At 40.0% G+C, this 17,938-nt stretch overlaps 1 protein-coding gene across 1 annotated transcript; it reads right to left on the reverse strand.

Annotated features, from left to right (window-relative positions):
- Positions 1 to 652: 652 nt before the first annotated feature.
- On the reverse strand, positions 653 to 12,777 carry LOC114875529 (basic proline-rich protein). The gene is made up of 3 exons (XM_046288842.1): positions 12,731 to 12,777; positions 4,010 to 4,152; positions 653 to 3,878 (listed from the first exon to the last, which is right to left on the reverse strand). Exons 1-3 carry the CDS (start codon positions 12,731 to 12,733, stop codon positions 1,043 to 1,045), a joined length of 2,982 nt encoding a protein of 993 aa, XP_046144798.1. The 5' UTR covers positions 12,734 to 12,777; the 3' UTR covers positions 653 to 1,042.
- Between the last annotated feature and the right edge of the window lie 5,161 nt (positions 12,778 to 17,938).

Raw genomic sequence — 17,938 nt, forward strand, 5'->3', positions numbered from 1 at the left:
ATTTCTTTGTACGTGGGGGAGGCTCGTTATGGTAGTAGGAGGCCGGTTATGGGCTACTTACTACGCCATAACACTCAAGTCGAATATTATTGCACGATATCAGATGGGAATGTCAATGTCGTTACGATACGGTATCCGGCTCGATAAATGAACTATTATTCCTGTATCCTGTCATATTTCACGCGGAACAAGGATCACCGTAATTACAATTTGTCGTACTGTCAGGGTTGATGGAACATTAATCAACTGTAATTCTCGAATGGATTACGAAATGAAATATTAGTGATGTGCTTTATTTGTTCAGAAACAACGAGTTATTCGGGATCCTTATTTTATACAAAAGTGTATTTCATAATCGTTAATATTCATGAGAGAAGAGGATGTCGTGGGCGGAAAGGTGACGCTTGAAACCCTCTGGCAAATCAGGTGTTTGCGTGGTCGCTTTCGTTCACGGTCACTTGATGAAGATTTCTTTGTTGAGTGTTAAAAGGAAAGATCGTAGATACTACATAGGTAACTTTTAGAAAAGATACAGTAACGCATTGTGTTTTTTTTTATACAAATTTTATTTATTCTATTGTATGCGTGTCATACATATACAAAAGAAGTAGAATTATTTTTACATTTTACTACATTTCTGTGTTTGCTTCCTTTTCATTGTATAACAAACTGTACAGCATTTAACACGGTATTACTAATTCCTTAATAAAGGTTCCACAAATGCAATATTTTGCAGCTTGCCAATTTTCAGTAATTCATCAGAAGGCAATTTTAGAATAATAGTTCGTCGAAAGATTCTAATTCAATCTTTACTCACTGAACACATACTTTTGTATTTACTACGATATTTACCATCGTTGCAATTACACAGTTACTTTATCTTTCACATTTCGCCAATTTCGTTATCAATGATTTAGCAGAACCGTCATCTATTATAGCAATACATAAATAGCTCTTATACTATACATATAAAAATTACAAAAGAAAGGAGAAGAGAAGTAGTTTACGACTGTCAGTTCATCTAGATCGCTTGTTCTCCTTTTCATCGAAGGAAAGGCGGTAACTCAAACGGATTCTCTGGCACCGGATAGAAGTAGCCGGTAGGCCTGTTGGTAGTTGGCGGCAAAGTAGGTGGAGGAGCGGGATTACCGGTTGGTGGTGGGGTGTAGACTGTCGATGTTGGTACAAGGGTATAAATTGGGGTGGGTGGTGGTGGGGGTGTGACCGTGGTACGTGGCACAGAAGCAGTAGAGGGAGGTAGGTAGGGTGGAGGTCGAGTAGCAGGTACGCCACCTGTTGGCTGGTAAGGGGTTTGCGTAGAAGCATGAGGGATAGTTACAGTAGGCCCTTGGGTTACAGGGGAAGGAAATGTAGAGTATCCAGGGGTAGGTCGCGTGGGAAACGTAGCTTTCGAACTATCTGGTGGTAGGTATGTGTTGGGTTGAGTATGAGGTGATGGGTAACCAGGGGTAGGTCTTGGCGTAGAGTATGGTGGTGGTGTAGGATGACCAGGGGTAGGTCTTGGACTCGAGAATGGTGGAGGAGTTGGGTAACCGGGGGTAGGCCTTGGAGTGGAGAATGGTGGAGGAGTAGGATAACCAGGAGTGGGTCTTGGAGTAGAAAATGGTGGAGGAGTCGGATAACCTGGGGTAGGTCTTGGAGTAGAGAATGGTGGAGGAGTCGGGTAACCTGGGGTAGGTCTTGGTGGCGGTGTAGGTCCTGGACGATCTGGTGGTAAATAAGTGTTAGGCTGCGTCGGTGGTCTTGGGGGAGAAGGTGTCACCGGAGGCCGAATTGGAGGAGTTGGTTGCGGTGGAACATACGGCCGGCTAGGGGGTCCAGGAGGTGCTGGAGTTTTCACTGGTTGTGGTGGGAATGGTCGAGGAGTCTGAGGTGGTTGTGGTGGTCTTGGTGGCTGTGGAGGCGGTACGTATGGTGGTCTCGTAGGAGGAGTTGGTGGTAAATACGGTCGACTTGGTGGTCCAAAAGGTGGCTGTGTTTGCGGTGGCGATGGAGGCCTTGGGGGTTGCGGTGGTTGTGGGGGTGGTACGTAAGGTGGTCTAGTAGGAGGACCGGGAGGGAACGGTGTTTGCGGAGGTCGTGGCGGTTGGGGTGGTTGCGGAGGCCCGTACGGTGGAAGTGTTGGAGGTTGATACGGTCCAGGAGTAGGCGGTACAAATGGTGGTCTTGGAGCTGGTGTTCTTGGTGATTGAGGAGGAGTAGGTGGTAGGTACTCTGGCGGGGTATGCGGACGCGGTGGTGAAGGAGGTCGTGGAGTTTGTGGCGGAGATGGTGGTCTGTAAGGAGGTTGAGGCGGGGAAGGTGGCCCATACGTTGGTGGAGGTCTTGGAGTTTGCGGAGGAGACGGCGGTACGTATGGTGGCGGAGATGGAGGACGAGGTTGAGGAGGTCGTGGTGTTTGTGGTGGTTGAGGCGGAGCAGGAGGCCTATACGGTGGTACAGGCTGTGGAGTTTGCGGAGGAGACGGCGGTAGGTATGATGGCGGAGATGGAGGACGAGGTTGAGGAGGTCGTGGTGTTTGTGGTGGTTGAGGTGGAGAAGGAGGCCTATACGGTGGTACAGGTCTTGGAGTTTGCGGAGGAGACGGCGGTAGGTATGGTGGTGGAGATGGAGGACGAGGTTGAGGAGGTCGTGGTGTTTGTGGTGGTTGAGGAGAAGGAGGTCTAGGTTGAGGCGGTGGTGGCCTAGTTGGCTGGGGTGGTGCCGGATAAGTATATCCCGTTGTTGGTGGTCTACTTGTAGGTGAATAAGGCCGTGGAGTTTGTGGTGGCTGTGGGGGTGAAGGTGGAACATAAGGTGGTGGGGATGGAGGTCTTGGAGTTTGCGGAGGAGACGGCGGTACGTATGGTGGCGGAGATGGAGGACGAGGTTGAGGAGGTCGTGGTGTTTGTGGTGGTTGAGGTGGAGAAGGAGGCCTATACGTTGGTACAGGTCTTGGAGTTTGCGGAGGAGACGGCGGTACGTACGGTGGCGGAGATGGAGGACGAGGTTGAGGTGGTCGTGGTGTCTGTGGTGGATGTGGAGGTGAAGGTGGAACATACGGTGGTGGAGATGGAGGTCTTGGAGGTTGTGGTGGAGATGGCGGTAGATATGGCGGTGGGGTTGGTGGTCGAGGTTGAGGTGGTCGCGGTGTCTGTGGTGGTTGAGTAGGGAAAGGTGGCGGTGGCGCTGGGGTTTTTGGTGGTTGTGGTTGCGGTGGAGTCGGCCTATAAGGAGGTGGAGTCGGAGGTTGTGGTGGTCTAGGTGGGAACGTCTTCGAAGGTACTGGATAATCGTAACCTACTGTTGGTTGCGGAGGTCGTGGTGGTTGAGGAGGAGGTCTATATGTTGGGGGAGAAGGAGGTCCATATGTTGGGGGAGCAGGAGGTCTATATGTTGGTGGAGAAGGAGGTCCATATGTTGGGGGAGCAGGAGGTCTATATGTTGGGGGAGAAGGAGGTCTGGGGGTTTGTGGTGGATGAGTTGGGAACGGTGCTGGAGGCGCTGGTGGTTGAGGGGGTGAAGGAGGCCGTGGTGGCGGCGGCGGTGGTTTATAGGGCGCTAATGTTGGAGGTTGCACTGGTGCAGGATAATCATAACCAGTCGATGGTCTGTACGGTGGTGATGTTGGTTGAGGTGGAGACGGGGGTCTATATGGTGGTGGTGGTGTGTTAGGTCGTGGTGGAGGCCCCGGCGGCCTAGTTGGCTGTGGTGGTATTGGATAAGTATAACCCGTAGGCCTTGTTCCAGGACCCTCTGTTCTGGGTGGTGTATATGTTGGCCGTTGAGTTGGCAATGTATATTGGTTATCATATGATGGATATCCTGGAGTTACTGGTCGTGAAGTAACTGGTGGTTGTGTTGGCCTTGGCGGTGTTCTAGCAAATACCATTTTTATTAAGAGACTATCATTATTAGGAGACTATTATTGTTAATCGTTTCAAACAATGAGTAATATTGTGTAGAAACCGGAATTATTCTTATAATTTCATATTTAATTAATTTTTACCGCGTTGGCAATGTGAATATATTATTTGGCGGTTCATAGATGTAGCCTCCATTTGTTTCTATCGCTCTTTTGCTCTTCTCACTGGATGCTGACGCATGGTATGTGGAGAGCACTGCCACTATTGTGGCAATCCATAAGATTCGCTGGAAAATAAAAGATATCCCCTAATTAATGTATATTGATCCATAAATAAATCATTGTGCTATAGATAGAACTCATTAAAACGCATCTCGTTAAAACTGATCTCGTTCGTTGAGCACGATTGATTCGAAATATATTAGGTCACGGATCGTTGAATAATCGATTACAATAAATTGAAGATCGCCTTCGTGGGATTATCTCACGCTTCTCCTGGCAACACCTTACATAACTTGTCTCGACCACGATGCACCTACTATGATGAATCACTAATCGTGCAAGTTCATTCCTATCAACACGACACACTGTACTTTCATTGATATATCAACTACCTAAATGCATAATTATTGATCCATAATTATAGTTTCTCTTATAACTTTTATCTCCTTCCTGTCGCCAATCGATCCTCCTATAAAACCATCTGTATTTACTCTCCGTATTTAGTAAAATCAACATCCTATTCGCAGAAGGTTCCCACTGAAGCAGAAGATTTTGCATTATCGAATGGCGTTTATCTAAACAAGCTGCGTGTTGCAGCTATTTCTCTATTAAGCGAACAACGTTCCTCTCGATACTCGGTACTAAACGGAGCGTAATAATCCACCGATCGAGCGCAATTATCTTTCGCAGGCGGGACGAGGTTCATAAATCAGCGTAGCTGAAGGGGAAGCCTCGTTGTCCAGAAAATGAAAACCGTCTTATCCGTTTGCGACATCGTGAACGCGCCACGAATGATGGTTCTGGCCCGAAGAAACGTCCAGTGACCTTTAGGTGTATAATTTATATAGGAGGATCGTACGGCTACGGGGGAGAAGAAGTTATTCTCCTCCAGTGTCTTTCGCCAGTATGTGAAAGGCTACTGATGTATATAGGCGGTGTCACGATGCTTGGGTCCGTGGAACACGCGATACAGATCACAAGGTTACAGTTTCTTGAGAAATTTCGAGATCTCACGCTTTCGTTAGAACCTTCAAACACCATGCACTAATAAATCCTTCTCTTCAAGAAGAATTCCAAAAACCTTTTAGATTAGCTACATGAATTATCTGTCGTTCGCTAAATCGTTTTAACCAGACCCTTTTATACATACTTTTAAAACGAAAGCCATCTATCTGAACAGAATTACTCTTCGTGATTTAACTGACGAAACAATGTTTTCTTTTTTCAGGTATCCGTAACTAAAGAAAGCACGCTAAAGAAGAGGACAATAGATAGGAAGCGTTTAGTTGAGACTGGTTCTATCGGCGCTACCATAAGGTTACCATGTCACCCGTGACAGACATGTTCCAGCGAAGAAACACAATGGATGATCTCACGAATGGTATCAGTATCGATGTTCTAATCTCCTAATGATCTCATTAATCTTTTCACGCTTTAACGTACCGATAATAGATTCCGAAAGCTAAGTGTTGCAGTCATAATTGAATAGATGAAATCATACTTATTATTCAGCTGAAAATTCTCGTTAACGTTACGCGCCTTGAGCAATTAATCCGTCATCGCGAATAAGTAATTACACTTAAGAAGAAATCTCGAGATTTATAGAACAAAGTTTTACCAAGGATTCGTGCGAATAGTGCAAACAATTATGCATATCTTAGCAGGCTCATCGACGCTTTATTTACACCTAGAGAAAGTTGCAAACCGTGTAATGAGAATTTTCAATGGGTCAGCAATTCGCGAGGCCCGAGGTGCAAAATTGTGTCGCAACAGGAGAACAGGCGATGAAACTGTGGCTGACTATCGAAAAAAGAGAATGACGAGGTATACATTTTTTTTTAAGATGACCGATCGAAATTGTTTTAATTAACCCATTCAATCTAATCTTGATAGCAACAAACAAATTTTCATACTTTTACTATATTTGAAAAAATCACAATCTATTTTTTATTATTACCATCTTGGATATTATAGCACTTTATAGCACTTTATAATGTAATGAAATTCCCATTTGCCGTAATTACCGCTGGTTGATTTATTTTCGGATCAGTTTTAATCGCTTTGACAGCCTGTTTTAACGGTCGGTCGGTTAGGTCAGTAGTGACAGGTGCAAAAATAATGTCTTGCATAATGGAGAGACGCAGTTGCATGTTTGGTACTAATAAAGTGCGAGCAACGTCTTCGGCTTTCTAATTATCCCGCCTCGTGATGCCACTAATGTGCGTGCTTATTAAACGAAGAAAGAGACGCCGAGGTAGCCGAGTACACGAAGGTTTGTCGCAACTCGAGTGTTGAAAAACGAAAACTACGCTACTGGAAGGAAAAGGAAAATCATTTTCACCCGGCTGAGAAAGATATGTTTGCAAGTGGAACGCGAGAATACAAATTAATTTTAATTAAGCCGCGATTACCATCTAGGGAATTCGACACATGGTTTCGTACAAAATTTTGTTTGTAATATTACTTTGTAATTAACAGTTGAACTGTCGTGGGGTCACCATTGGCTAAAAAAATTATATATGGAAAAAGGGTACTAAAAATTTAAGAACACTTAAGATTCTTAAAAAAGAAAGTCAGATATGCAAAAGTTATATGCAATTCTTTGCTACTGAACATCATAGTTGGGTCACGTTATTTACATTTCTATACAACTTTCTGTTGTCGTGCGATTACACGGTGCCAATGAATGTTAATTGAATGTCGTGTATGACAAATAGGAGAATGAGGAGTATTAGAGTCACTTGCATTATTAAAGCAGAAAATTGCAGCTTACTATGACGGCTTTGATTTACGATCAAGTGGGTTAACAGGACACTTTTAATTTGCAAGATCATGGAATCTTTTAAAGTTAAAATATACTTCTTGAATTTTAATAAATAATCCCTTAGAAAAAAATATAACGTATAAATTACAGGAACAGTCTCGTGTTATCTTATTCAGTATCTGTTTCAATCGCGATGTTTTACTTCCGCGAAATTCAATGAAAATGAAATAGAATCAACGCGTGACCGTTTTTCTCGTGTCTTTAGAAGGCACCACTGTGAATTTCTCGTTGTTCGTGTCGATGAATTAAACAGGCTGCCGTCACACATCGCGATGCGGGAAAAGAAGCACCTTGCCGGAGAAAGTTTCCACGTTGTGAACGTGCAGAACGATTATCTCGTGCTCTTCACCCACGTAACAACGCGTAACCATCTCGAAACCGAGGTGGAATGCAGCGAAAAAAGAGAAGCATTGTCATTCGACGACAATAAGGCTCTTTACTAATTACCATAACAATGATCGATTCTGTTCTATCGGGACGAAGCAAAAATTGTTGAACCTTTGCTTTGTGCCGCGGCAACGTTTAAGATGATGCAAATGGCATTCCGCGACAGGTGCTGTAGACCAAAGGAAATGAGTGAAAATGCAATATTTGCATAAACTATGAAATATCTTCGCATTTCGTTAACGTATTCACCGATCTAAAGTTCACCCTGGAACGACGTCCCGAATTCTGAATATTAGGAAAACATCAAGATGCTTATCTTTTTAGAATTCGATAAAAATCTTGGCAGAATCTCGTTTGAAATATCAAAGTGCCTCTGTTCATTTCGAAACGCATTAAATATTTCCATGGACAGGCAGGCTACGAGATGATTACTTCGTTTCTCTCCTTTGAGCAGTGAACGTGAAACGTTCTCTGTCCTTAGATAGAATAATATATTCGTTCGAGGTATCATCCGAAGAACACAGAAGGAACACTCATTTACATAAGTACTAGTGTGAATCTATTGATCACGTGCTAGCCTCATTTCCTTCGTCGAAATCATCGAGTTACGTACTCGACGGCTATACATCAACGACGGTCCACTCTCGAAATCATTATTCTAATTAAAATTCTATGACGTAATAAGAGTCTCATCCCGGTGGTTACGAATTAGTAAGGCGGGCTCGTCGTGGATCCTTTTTCGGAAAAGGTTGAATGTTGCAAGAAGGAATATCATAACTATTACGTAACACTGTGTTAAAACTTGGACCGGGATGTCTGGAAGCGATAAGGAAAAAAAGTTGTCGGGATGCCAAGTGAGAGAAGAAAAGGAACCGACGTGTATTTTTCATATCCGTACTAAAGGGCACGGATCCCCTTGAAATTTATTGACCAATTTTACCCAACCACGGTCAATCCTTTCGCAATCGAAATGCCGTAACGAAATTGTATTCAATTAATCGAAAAGGATCCTTGACGATCCTTTGCAAAGTTAAATCCATTGCTGTGTCATCGACACGAAATTATTGGTACTCGTTACGTAAAAGCTTCTGGGTACTCGAATAAAGAAATTTATTACCGACGAAAAAGTTAATTGCTTAAAATGTGATACCTTCGCTAAATATAAATTAATTGCAATGAGTGCATTGAATCAGGTATGATAAAACGTGCAAGAAGAGATGTTATTCTGATTTATACTTTTGTTGCGTGTTTCGCGCTCATGATGCAAAATCTTCAAGTTGTCATACGACATTTGATTACGCGGTGATTCTCCAAAGATATAATCTGAGATTACTTGCTTCGTATTAATGTTACTTTTTAGCGATATAATAAGTGTTGAGTGAGACAGGTGTTCGATGATTCTTATAATTAAAGTTCGAAGCTGTTTCAAAATCGCTATCGATATATCAAGTATTAATAACTGTTGAATCATCGTTAGTATTGCTTTTAATTTTTTTTTTGGAAAACGCAAAATTACTTCCTGAGTGTAATAAATTTCTTCCAAGACAAAATGTAAAAATTAAGAATATTGACATCCACTATCCAGAAGTCTAATTGAAATCTCTTGGATGATGCTGGAAGGAAAGAACGTACGGAATTCAAACATCATACACGCATCCTTCTGATCAAGGCTGTATTACAGCATTAGAGGTAATACAGGTTGTGTGCGCAAAGCCACTAAACCTCATAGAAACACCATCGGGTATAAAACGATAGAAGAGGACAGTAGCCAGAACAACAACACTAGAAGAAGTTGAAAGTTGTTTGCTGTCGATGTCAATTGCCCCATCGATGATGAACTATCATTGACCTTCGTCCCGCGTTTTCTCTCCTTCCAACATTGGCAAATATTATTCTGACATACTGACTATTCGATTTATACAATATTTCTACGATTTTTGATTTGTAAAATTGAATTTTGCTCTGAATAAAAAGAGGAGCAATTTTTGCCCGGATTGCAAGATAATTACGACATGATTGGACAATCGATGCTGATTGTAGAAAAGTGACTTGAATAGCAGAAGAAAACTAGATTGGTATGGGGTTATTATTCTTCTTGTTGCTTGAAACGAGGTTGAGAAAGGAACGATTCGAGACAATGAAGAAAAGTACTCGTCCTGAGATTACTAACAAACCTGGCTGTTGCAAAACGTTCCGATGTTTATTGTCGAGAAGAAGAAATCGAAACAATTAACATGCAGATCAAAAACGAACGATCCACTAATGACGGTACGAGAATTAGAAGCGGTTAGAAGAAGAAATAGTAAAAAATAATCAGCTGTGTATTAAAATCAGTGTGTTCGTCCAAGAGAAAATGTCAGTCCTATGAAAGATCACTTGGTTGCTTGTAGCCGAACATTGTTCGTCATCGGTTATAAATGTCAGCTTCGACAGATTAGTCGGCGATAAATCGTTTTACAAACGCGATCGTGATGGTCCGGCGATAAAAATAGGAGGAAAATCGACGGCTAAAGATAAAAGAGAATCACTCGTCTTTCTAAATCATCATTTTCTGTCACTACCAGTCGATCCAACTCGCGGGGTTAAATCCATCATTTCATCGTCCAAGGATCGACAAGAAGTATTGACGAAACGATTCAAGTGAGACACGAATTTCGTAACGTTTACCCTGCCGGACGTCAAGATCGTTTTTACTTCTATATAATGGCGCAAAGATCTTAGAAGGATCAGTTGGATAAGTGATAGTAAAATTCACAATTGTTGAACACGTTTCGCTGATTTGACTACAATTCTTTCGAAAGAACCGATGAACCGTAAAAGTCGCGGTCGAAAGTGAATGTTAACAGGAATTTGCGAAGAGACGTGTGAGTTTAAAACTGCATTCCGATACGCCATGCATTTTCCTATTTTATTGGCCCATTAACGTTTCCGCGGTGATTACGCTGAGAAGGTACAATTAATTTTGTGCTTATTGTAATGTTGCAGCCCACTTTCTAAACGAGTTTTCGCAAGATTATGTCTTTTCATTTTCGACATGATTCTCTACACAGAGATGTGTTCTTTTATTGTCGAATGTTGCTTTCTGATTGTAACGCGCTAATGAGAATTTCTTTTTAATTACCTTGACGACCATTTGATAGGACTGACAACACTTATAATATTATATCTGTTTTCCTATATTGATAGATTCTATACTTGATACCAGCTAACAAATATTAATATTACTCTTTAGTTTCAACATATTTCAAATATTTTTAATATTCATAATTCAAGATAAGATCAGTTGCAGCAGAGGTTTCTTTTAACAAGTAGCCTTAATTGGGAAACTCGTGATTATATAATCGAAGAACAGGCGTGTGTAATCTTTCACCCCGATTGAATCGATCAACATTCTCTCGAGTTGCATCTTGACACCATCGAGAGAAAGAGATGGTACAGGTAGTAATCAGTGTTTCGTTAAGTGAACGAATTTCAATTAATCGGTTCAATTAGTCATTCCCAGGGATAATTAATTAATATTCATCGGATCGTGACGAAGTCTCGAAGGGTTCGATTTTGCTTCTGTTGCAATAACATTTTTCTATCAATTCCGAAGAAAATATGATGTCTAACATTTCGAATGGAATGCAAAATTGTTGAGCAATTGTACAAGTCTATGAGAATCAGACAAGTGCAACAGCAATGAAATCGGAAAACTGTGCTACATCTTTGTTCTTCTTTCTTTTTTTTTTTGTATTAAGTATCACAACAGCGATCTTGAGTTCCCACAGTGTAGTAACATCGAATTGCGTCACTTTAATCGTGAGAAGCTTGTACGCACGTGCAAGCAAAAGGAAAGTAAACTTGCGACCGGTATCATTTTTCGTTAATTATCAACAAATATGAATAATTAGTGCTTCCCTTTTGTTTCGCACGTACGAGCTCGTGCGTAAAAATTCTTAACTCGTCTTGTCTCGTGTGGAGGATGAAGAAGAGGCATTACATCATCGGCTTGTTGAGAGGTTTCTAATGATGCACGAATCGAATATTTCGATGGCTGCTGATTTTTACGAAACAATTACGACAGATTGACCTTTCGCCGACGAAAATTTCTATGTTACGTGATCGTGAAGGTACTTTTCACCAAACACTCGATAAACAAGAGATTACCATCGAAATCAATTTCAGTAATCGTATCCTGAGGGATGAAATTCATCGAACGAATGAAAGCTTCGTACACTTAGCAGAAATTATGCGTTTCTGCTAAGAACTTTGATGTATGAACGCGTGACTATATTAACCCTTTGGCTATTTGGAGAAATTTTTATGACGGTCTCAGCTAAAATTTCTGACAAGCTATAAATACAAATACTTTCATAAACACGTCAGAGAGATAAAGAAATTTTCGAAATTTAATGGATAAATTATTTAGGGCTAAATTTGCAAACCTCGCGTTTTTATCTAAAAAAATAATTATCAAAATTCAAAAAGCTATAGTGCAATCATTTTCTCCAGGATAATTCACCGATGCTTTTATAGTAGAATGTACTGTGATTACAACACGTCTATTTCGAGAACTTCGCTTCGAACCTTCTCTACCTACGATTGAATTTTCCCTCGCAATTCGTAACACGCTTCTTTCAAAGGGTCATTTTTCTCTCTAAGTGACGTTATCGGACGATGGAAAGCAAAGGTCAGAAAACGGAGGCTCCAGAAAGGCGGATTTCAGGTTAAGGAACAATGATAACCTTTGATATTTCGCGCGCTAACAGCTGGCTGACGCTTGCATCTCGCTATTAATTTCTGCGAGACTGTAGAGACGCTCGTACGTGTAAATACCAAGCGTCGAGCTCGGAGGAAACGTTCTTCTGCAGGGACAAAAGTAACCGCGGCACAGGAACTCAAAAATCACACGTATCTTTAAAGCGTTCCTAATTCTATTTCCATTTTCCACACTAATCATCTACAAAAATTCTAAATCAACATAATGCACGAAGAAGATCGATACCATGTTCTTCAGCTTCTAAGAACTACTATGGTCGAAGAGAAACCTCCTCGTTTGACAAACTTTCTACGATAACTCGTCAAAACGAAGAGTAAATACGATCTGCTAAAAATTTGGAGGAAAAAATGGTCACGAAGTAATCTTGATCGTAGAATCACAAGGAATATTGAAGCTGTATCGTCGAGAACACCCTTTGAATCCCGATATTCGCACCAACAATCCTCCAGAAGATAAGAAATCACTTTCACCACAGATCCTCCTACATAGAATTATATTCCGGGATCAAACTGAACGATCAACACTATTTTATAAAAATCTACCGTCTTCACGGTACCCTGGTTACGTCGTTGATTCACCCCTTACCAACCCCTCCCCCCATCCCCCCCTGTATCCGTATCTCCGTTCACACGTGGTGTCACACTTGATCCTTCGGTCGCACTTTACTTACCATCTTTCGTATCGCGATCTAGTTTCCCGGTTTTCGATCCGAAAACTGGTCACCGTGCGTAACAGGACACACTCAAGACGAACGCATGTCTCGCGGGTGCTTGGTGTCCCGAGAGAGGTGACTTCTTCGTCTCGAGGAAGGTGGAGAGCATTTATAGGATTCACCCGATTCTATGGTGGGGGCAAAAGCAACGTTCGGTCCATACGATTATTGCGAACCTACGTCCACGAGAGGATGCTGTAACTCTTCGAGACCAGACGAGGAAAAAGTGAGAGAGATAAGGACGGGGGGGCAACAAGGGGAAATGAAATAACAGAGGGAGGAAAGGAGAGAAAAAGAGACAGAGAAGGAGAAAGTGAGAGTGGATGGCTCGCGAGAAGGACGAGACGATGTAGGAGGTCTGAAAAGGTCCAACTTCGCGTTCGAAGACACCTGCGGACGTTTTAAGTGACAGCTCGGGACACCGTCGTCCTTAACCCTTTCGCTGCATTTAAAATTCAGAATAATAGCAATTTAACTTCGTTTGATTTTTGGGATTCTCATAAAAATCTCTTAAAAGTGCCGAAAAACCTCGTTTAATGGAAGTAGAAAGTATACGCGTAATACTCCATAATCGCATTAAACCACCACTTAGATGCTACATTACACATCGTAATTAAATCATCATTGAATAACGAAGAGGCATCACTCCTACTTTCGTGTTTCCTTCGTTTTCCTCAAAGTCGTTTCCCACCCAATTATTTATTGCTGTTTCTCATTTAGTTGATGTTGTAGATAATTGAGCATAATTAAGTTGTTCACGAATAGGATGAAATGTTTTGCTATTACACGAAGGGAGGCGACGTAATTACTCGGTCATAAATTGATGAGATGACCTGTGCCTTGCTTCATCCCTTTCTTGCAACAGGCTAATTCGTGGCGAAGTTGAAATGACCATAAATAATTGTAGTATTAGCTTGGTGGCGAAGGTGAAAACTTTTAACGAGGTTGCAAAATGCTTTACACTGTGATGAATGATGTGTCGTGAGAAAAATGGAGGAATTCTATGGATAATGAATGTTTAGAGTACATTGATGGCAGTCATTTAAAGTTCAGGAAGTCTATGACTCAGGAAGTCATTCAGAATTTTCGGAATTTAAGGAAAGAATGTTTTTTCAGAAAATTTTAGATGTAGTATAATCAGAAAAATTAATCATAAAATATTCTTCATTATGCAAAGTATCGCTAACGTCAACGTCATCGAGATTCGCAAAGATTCTCATACGGGGTGAAGAACCTTAGACACAATGATGCTCGATCGGTCGTAATCATCGGAAACGTGATTTCACTGTTCTTCAGTGATCTGTGTGCTCACATATTTGCACCTACATCGTTCATTGATGCCATCATTGTGTGTTACCGTAACAAAGACGTTCACTGGTGAAATAACAAAACGGGTAGCAATCTGGCATCGACTAATTGGATAACTATTCTATCAATCAACGATATCCGGAAATAATTTCATTTTCTTGCTTCCTAATTATTCTATTTAGTATCATAAAAAAATAATTACTGACGCAAGCATTCGTAACGCCTTCAAGCTTTACTTGCAAATTATTAACTCAGCTCAGTAACAATTATAAAGATAAGTATCTAATTGAAAAGTAGTCCCATACTTTTGGTAAGCAGTGCGTATCTATTAGCTTCAATTCACTGCGCACCTGTTTGATTAACGAACGTTAATCAGTCTCATTTACACTATCCACTTTCGAAATGTTCGGAACATTTAAGGCGAATGATGCAAAGATGAGAAACAGATTATTATTGTTAATTGGAAGTGGTAGTTGAATTTGACCATATCTTGAGCAATCGCTAGTTCAACACCCATCTCTTTGTTGCTTGATTATTGTACGTGAAGGATTCTTTTCAATGGAACCTTGAACGAATCTGGGAATACAAGAGAAGTGAGATGTATTAATCGCACTTGAATAATCGATCTAATACGAGACTGTAGGTCGAAGGTCGTGCGAAACATGATTTCGACCTTTTTACACTTGTATTCAATAATACTCTTAGTCATTATTACAGATCTAACACTTCATTAAGGATAGAATTATAGAATTTTATTTTAACTTTTTATTTTAGATTACACTTAAAAATTTTATTCCATTAATAATGGAGAAATATTTAAATAAGCAATGAAACATTTAAAGATTTAAAAAGTGCGGTCTGAACTTTACGTTAAATTACTAACACGATCGATTCTACGGCAAACATTTTCATGATTATTAACTACATTTCATCGTTGTTGTTGCAATGTATTGACGATCGTGTTCCCACGATTATGGAAATAAACTGTCGGAACGCTAAGTGATAGGGACGGGTCGTAAGTAGTGCAAATCGGGTTTGAACCAACGTGTACTGAAATTGCTCTGTTATGACGATCCTTTTCAAATTGGAGAGAGGATCTTTATAGTTGCAGCAGCATTGACAAATAATAGATCGATGGCTATCCTTGATACGAAACAATTATAGTTTTAAAAAATACAATGAATGGTGCTGCTGCTAATAGTAGATTCGTCATTAAACGATTATACGGGGATTTATTACTCGTATATTCCAATCTAATTTTAAATCCTGTTTTCCTGAATTAAGCAAATATTTATTCGTCTACAAAAATGTATAAAATAATTGCTTTGTGATGCTTTGACCAATTAAAAGTGCTGCGGTAGGGTTCCAAAATTATAATTATCCTTTTGTTCATTAATAACTAGACCAAATCCTTGTTTCCACGTATGAATGAAGTTCCTATTTCCATGTGCTTAACCTTTCTCTTAGTATTTAGTTTTCCGCTGAATGAAGGGGCTACGACGACCGTAGAAAAGGTCGTAATCACAACGACGTTCGTTCGACCTTCGATCTTTTCCTCGCATTGATTATCATCGTTTTCAACAACGAAGACGATATTCATAGAACAAGTTTCGTTCTGGTAACACAACTTGTTCGCTCGATTTTTTTGTATCCCCATCGAATGATACAACGAAGGCCACGATTTTGAGAAAAATAAATCTCATCTCCGATCTAACTTTCGTTTCTTCACGTTATGTCAGGTTGATTTACAGACGTTCTTCCTTTCTCTAATATTATAATGCTTGTAATATGATTTACAACGCGTCTGAGTTATGAATGGAGATGAAGAACTGTGCGAGTAGGTGATAATTCTTTCAAAATTCTTTATTTCTTTTAATCCTCTTCGTGATTTGAAATAGTACCATTGACGATCGTTAGTCTTCCTTTATTTGAAGCAATGAGAATGAAAATAAAGAAGAGAAACAAATTTTAATTCACGACTTTAATATATGATAAATTCAATCAAAGGAAGCCAGTAATTGGGAATTTCTTCGGGATTTATTCTTGAAAGATCTACACAAAAACGCGACGCGGGCCTAGTAGAAATCAAAAATTCACCGATGTATTTTTTTCATCAACGACCTTGGAATTTTAATTACAGCAATTCGGTGTATCATTAGTAAATCTGTTTAGTATAATCAAGGTAAACCTGAGGTGTCGTAAATGATCGCGGATGATTTCACAATATTTATATAATATATACTACGACTTGTCTTATCTCAACACAGCTAAAAGTAATATTGTGCAACGTTTTCTTTACATTTTATTCGAAAAACACAGGTCGAAGTTTCGTACACAAAACACATAAATTCGCTACAGCTCGTTAGATTCCTACGTTTATTTTCCACTCTCGCCTCGTACTCAATCCATGTTTAATTTAAATAAAACTTTGACATTTGGGACAGAATCCTAAGTCCGACACCTTTAAAAGTTGCGTTTTTAATCGTCGTTTTAAGAAGTTCCATTCCTGGAAGAAATGATAAATCAGGCTCCAGAAACGTACATTCACCTTCAATTTAAATATTAAGTTCTTGTAAAAATGTTAACCGATTTTTATATGCAATCATTAATGAAAGTATTCAAAATTGTTAATCAATCAAATATCCAAGTATGAATCACATTTTGAAAATATTCCAATCGAAAGTAAGAAGCAATTCTTGAGAATTGAAAAAGATGTTTGTCTGGATTAAAGTTGACAGGATGATTGTATTTTTCTAATATTAATTTCATGTTTGTTTTAGGAACAGGAAGAGAACGACCAGTAAAACATGTTACGTCGATGGTTAAACCTGCGATTATAGTCGATTGCGGTTGACTCGAAGCAAAGTAAAAGTCTGAACGACCCGAAGAGTTGCGGATGACCCCTGCACCTGCACATACGGATCACCGCAGATGCATTCTCTCTTAATCGCGACGAGGTTGCCCAATTAAACAGAAACGCTCGTAGAAACAGGATTATAGCAATGCTCGCTGATTTTACCATCATCCTTCAGCAACGTCGTTCAACGTCGTAATTAAAGGAGTTCGTGGAAATGCTGCCAGTAGTAAAGATTCTTTCTCAGATAGGCTTGATTGAATTGTGTCACTCATAACCGAGAAAACTTTTGCATAATGTGCAGAACGAATTACGAAACTGTTGCAGTTTGAATGATAATCTATCGAAGATTGTAAACCAGGCTTAACACCTTCGTTACCGTACTGAAGACGGTGGAAATCTCGTCAGATAGTATTTTTATTTTTATTAAATACTTCATTATCTCTAAGGTAAGTGATGGATTCCTATGGAAATGGTGTTATAAATATTTAATAGAGAAATAAATACTTCGCATTGTAGACATTCCTAAAAAAAAAAATATTATGGTAAAGTTGAAAAAAATTCTGATATTTGTCAAAAAACTAAAATGACCAGTCTCCTATGGAATCTATTCTTAGTATTTATATGACACGTTTCACTGCAAAAACTTAATTTGAATATTTTTTAAAAATAAAGCTGGTGAAACCTTTGTGAGATGGTCGCAGAGAAAATGAAGGCAGAGCGGTAACGAATTCAGAAAATTCCACTTGAACGATTTTTTATAAAATCCTGGAAATTACCACTATTTCTCAATAAGGAAACATGAAATGGTGATCTTTAATTAAGTGCTGATGACATTCTACATGTTGAGCATATATTGTTTGAGTTGTAATGATGAGGCAACGCTGACTCAGTTTCTATGAAATTCAGTCGAATTAACATCAGCTACACTATGATTTTCGACAACTATAATTTCCTAATTACAAGCCATGAGATTCGATTGCCACATACTCCAAATCACGGAT

This window comes from Osmia bicornis, chromosome 2 (assembly GCF_907164935.1).
Source record: "Osmia bicornis bicornis chromosome 2, iOsmBic2.1, whole genome shotgun sequence".
Taxonomy (NCBI): Eukaryota; Metazoa; Arthropoda; class Insecta; order Hymenoptera; family Megachilidae; genus Osmia; species Osmia bicornis.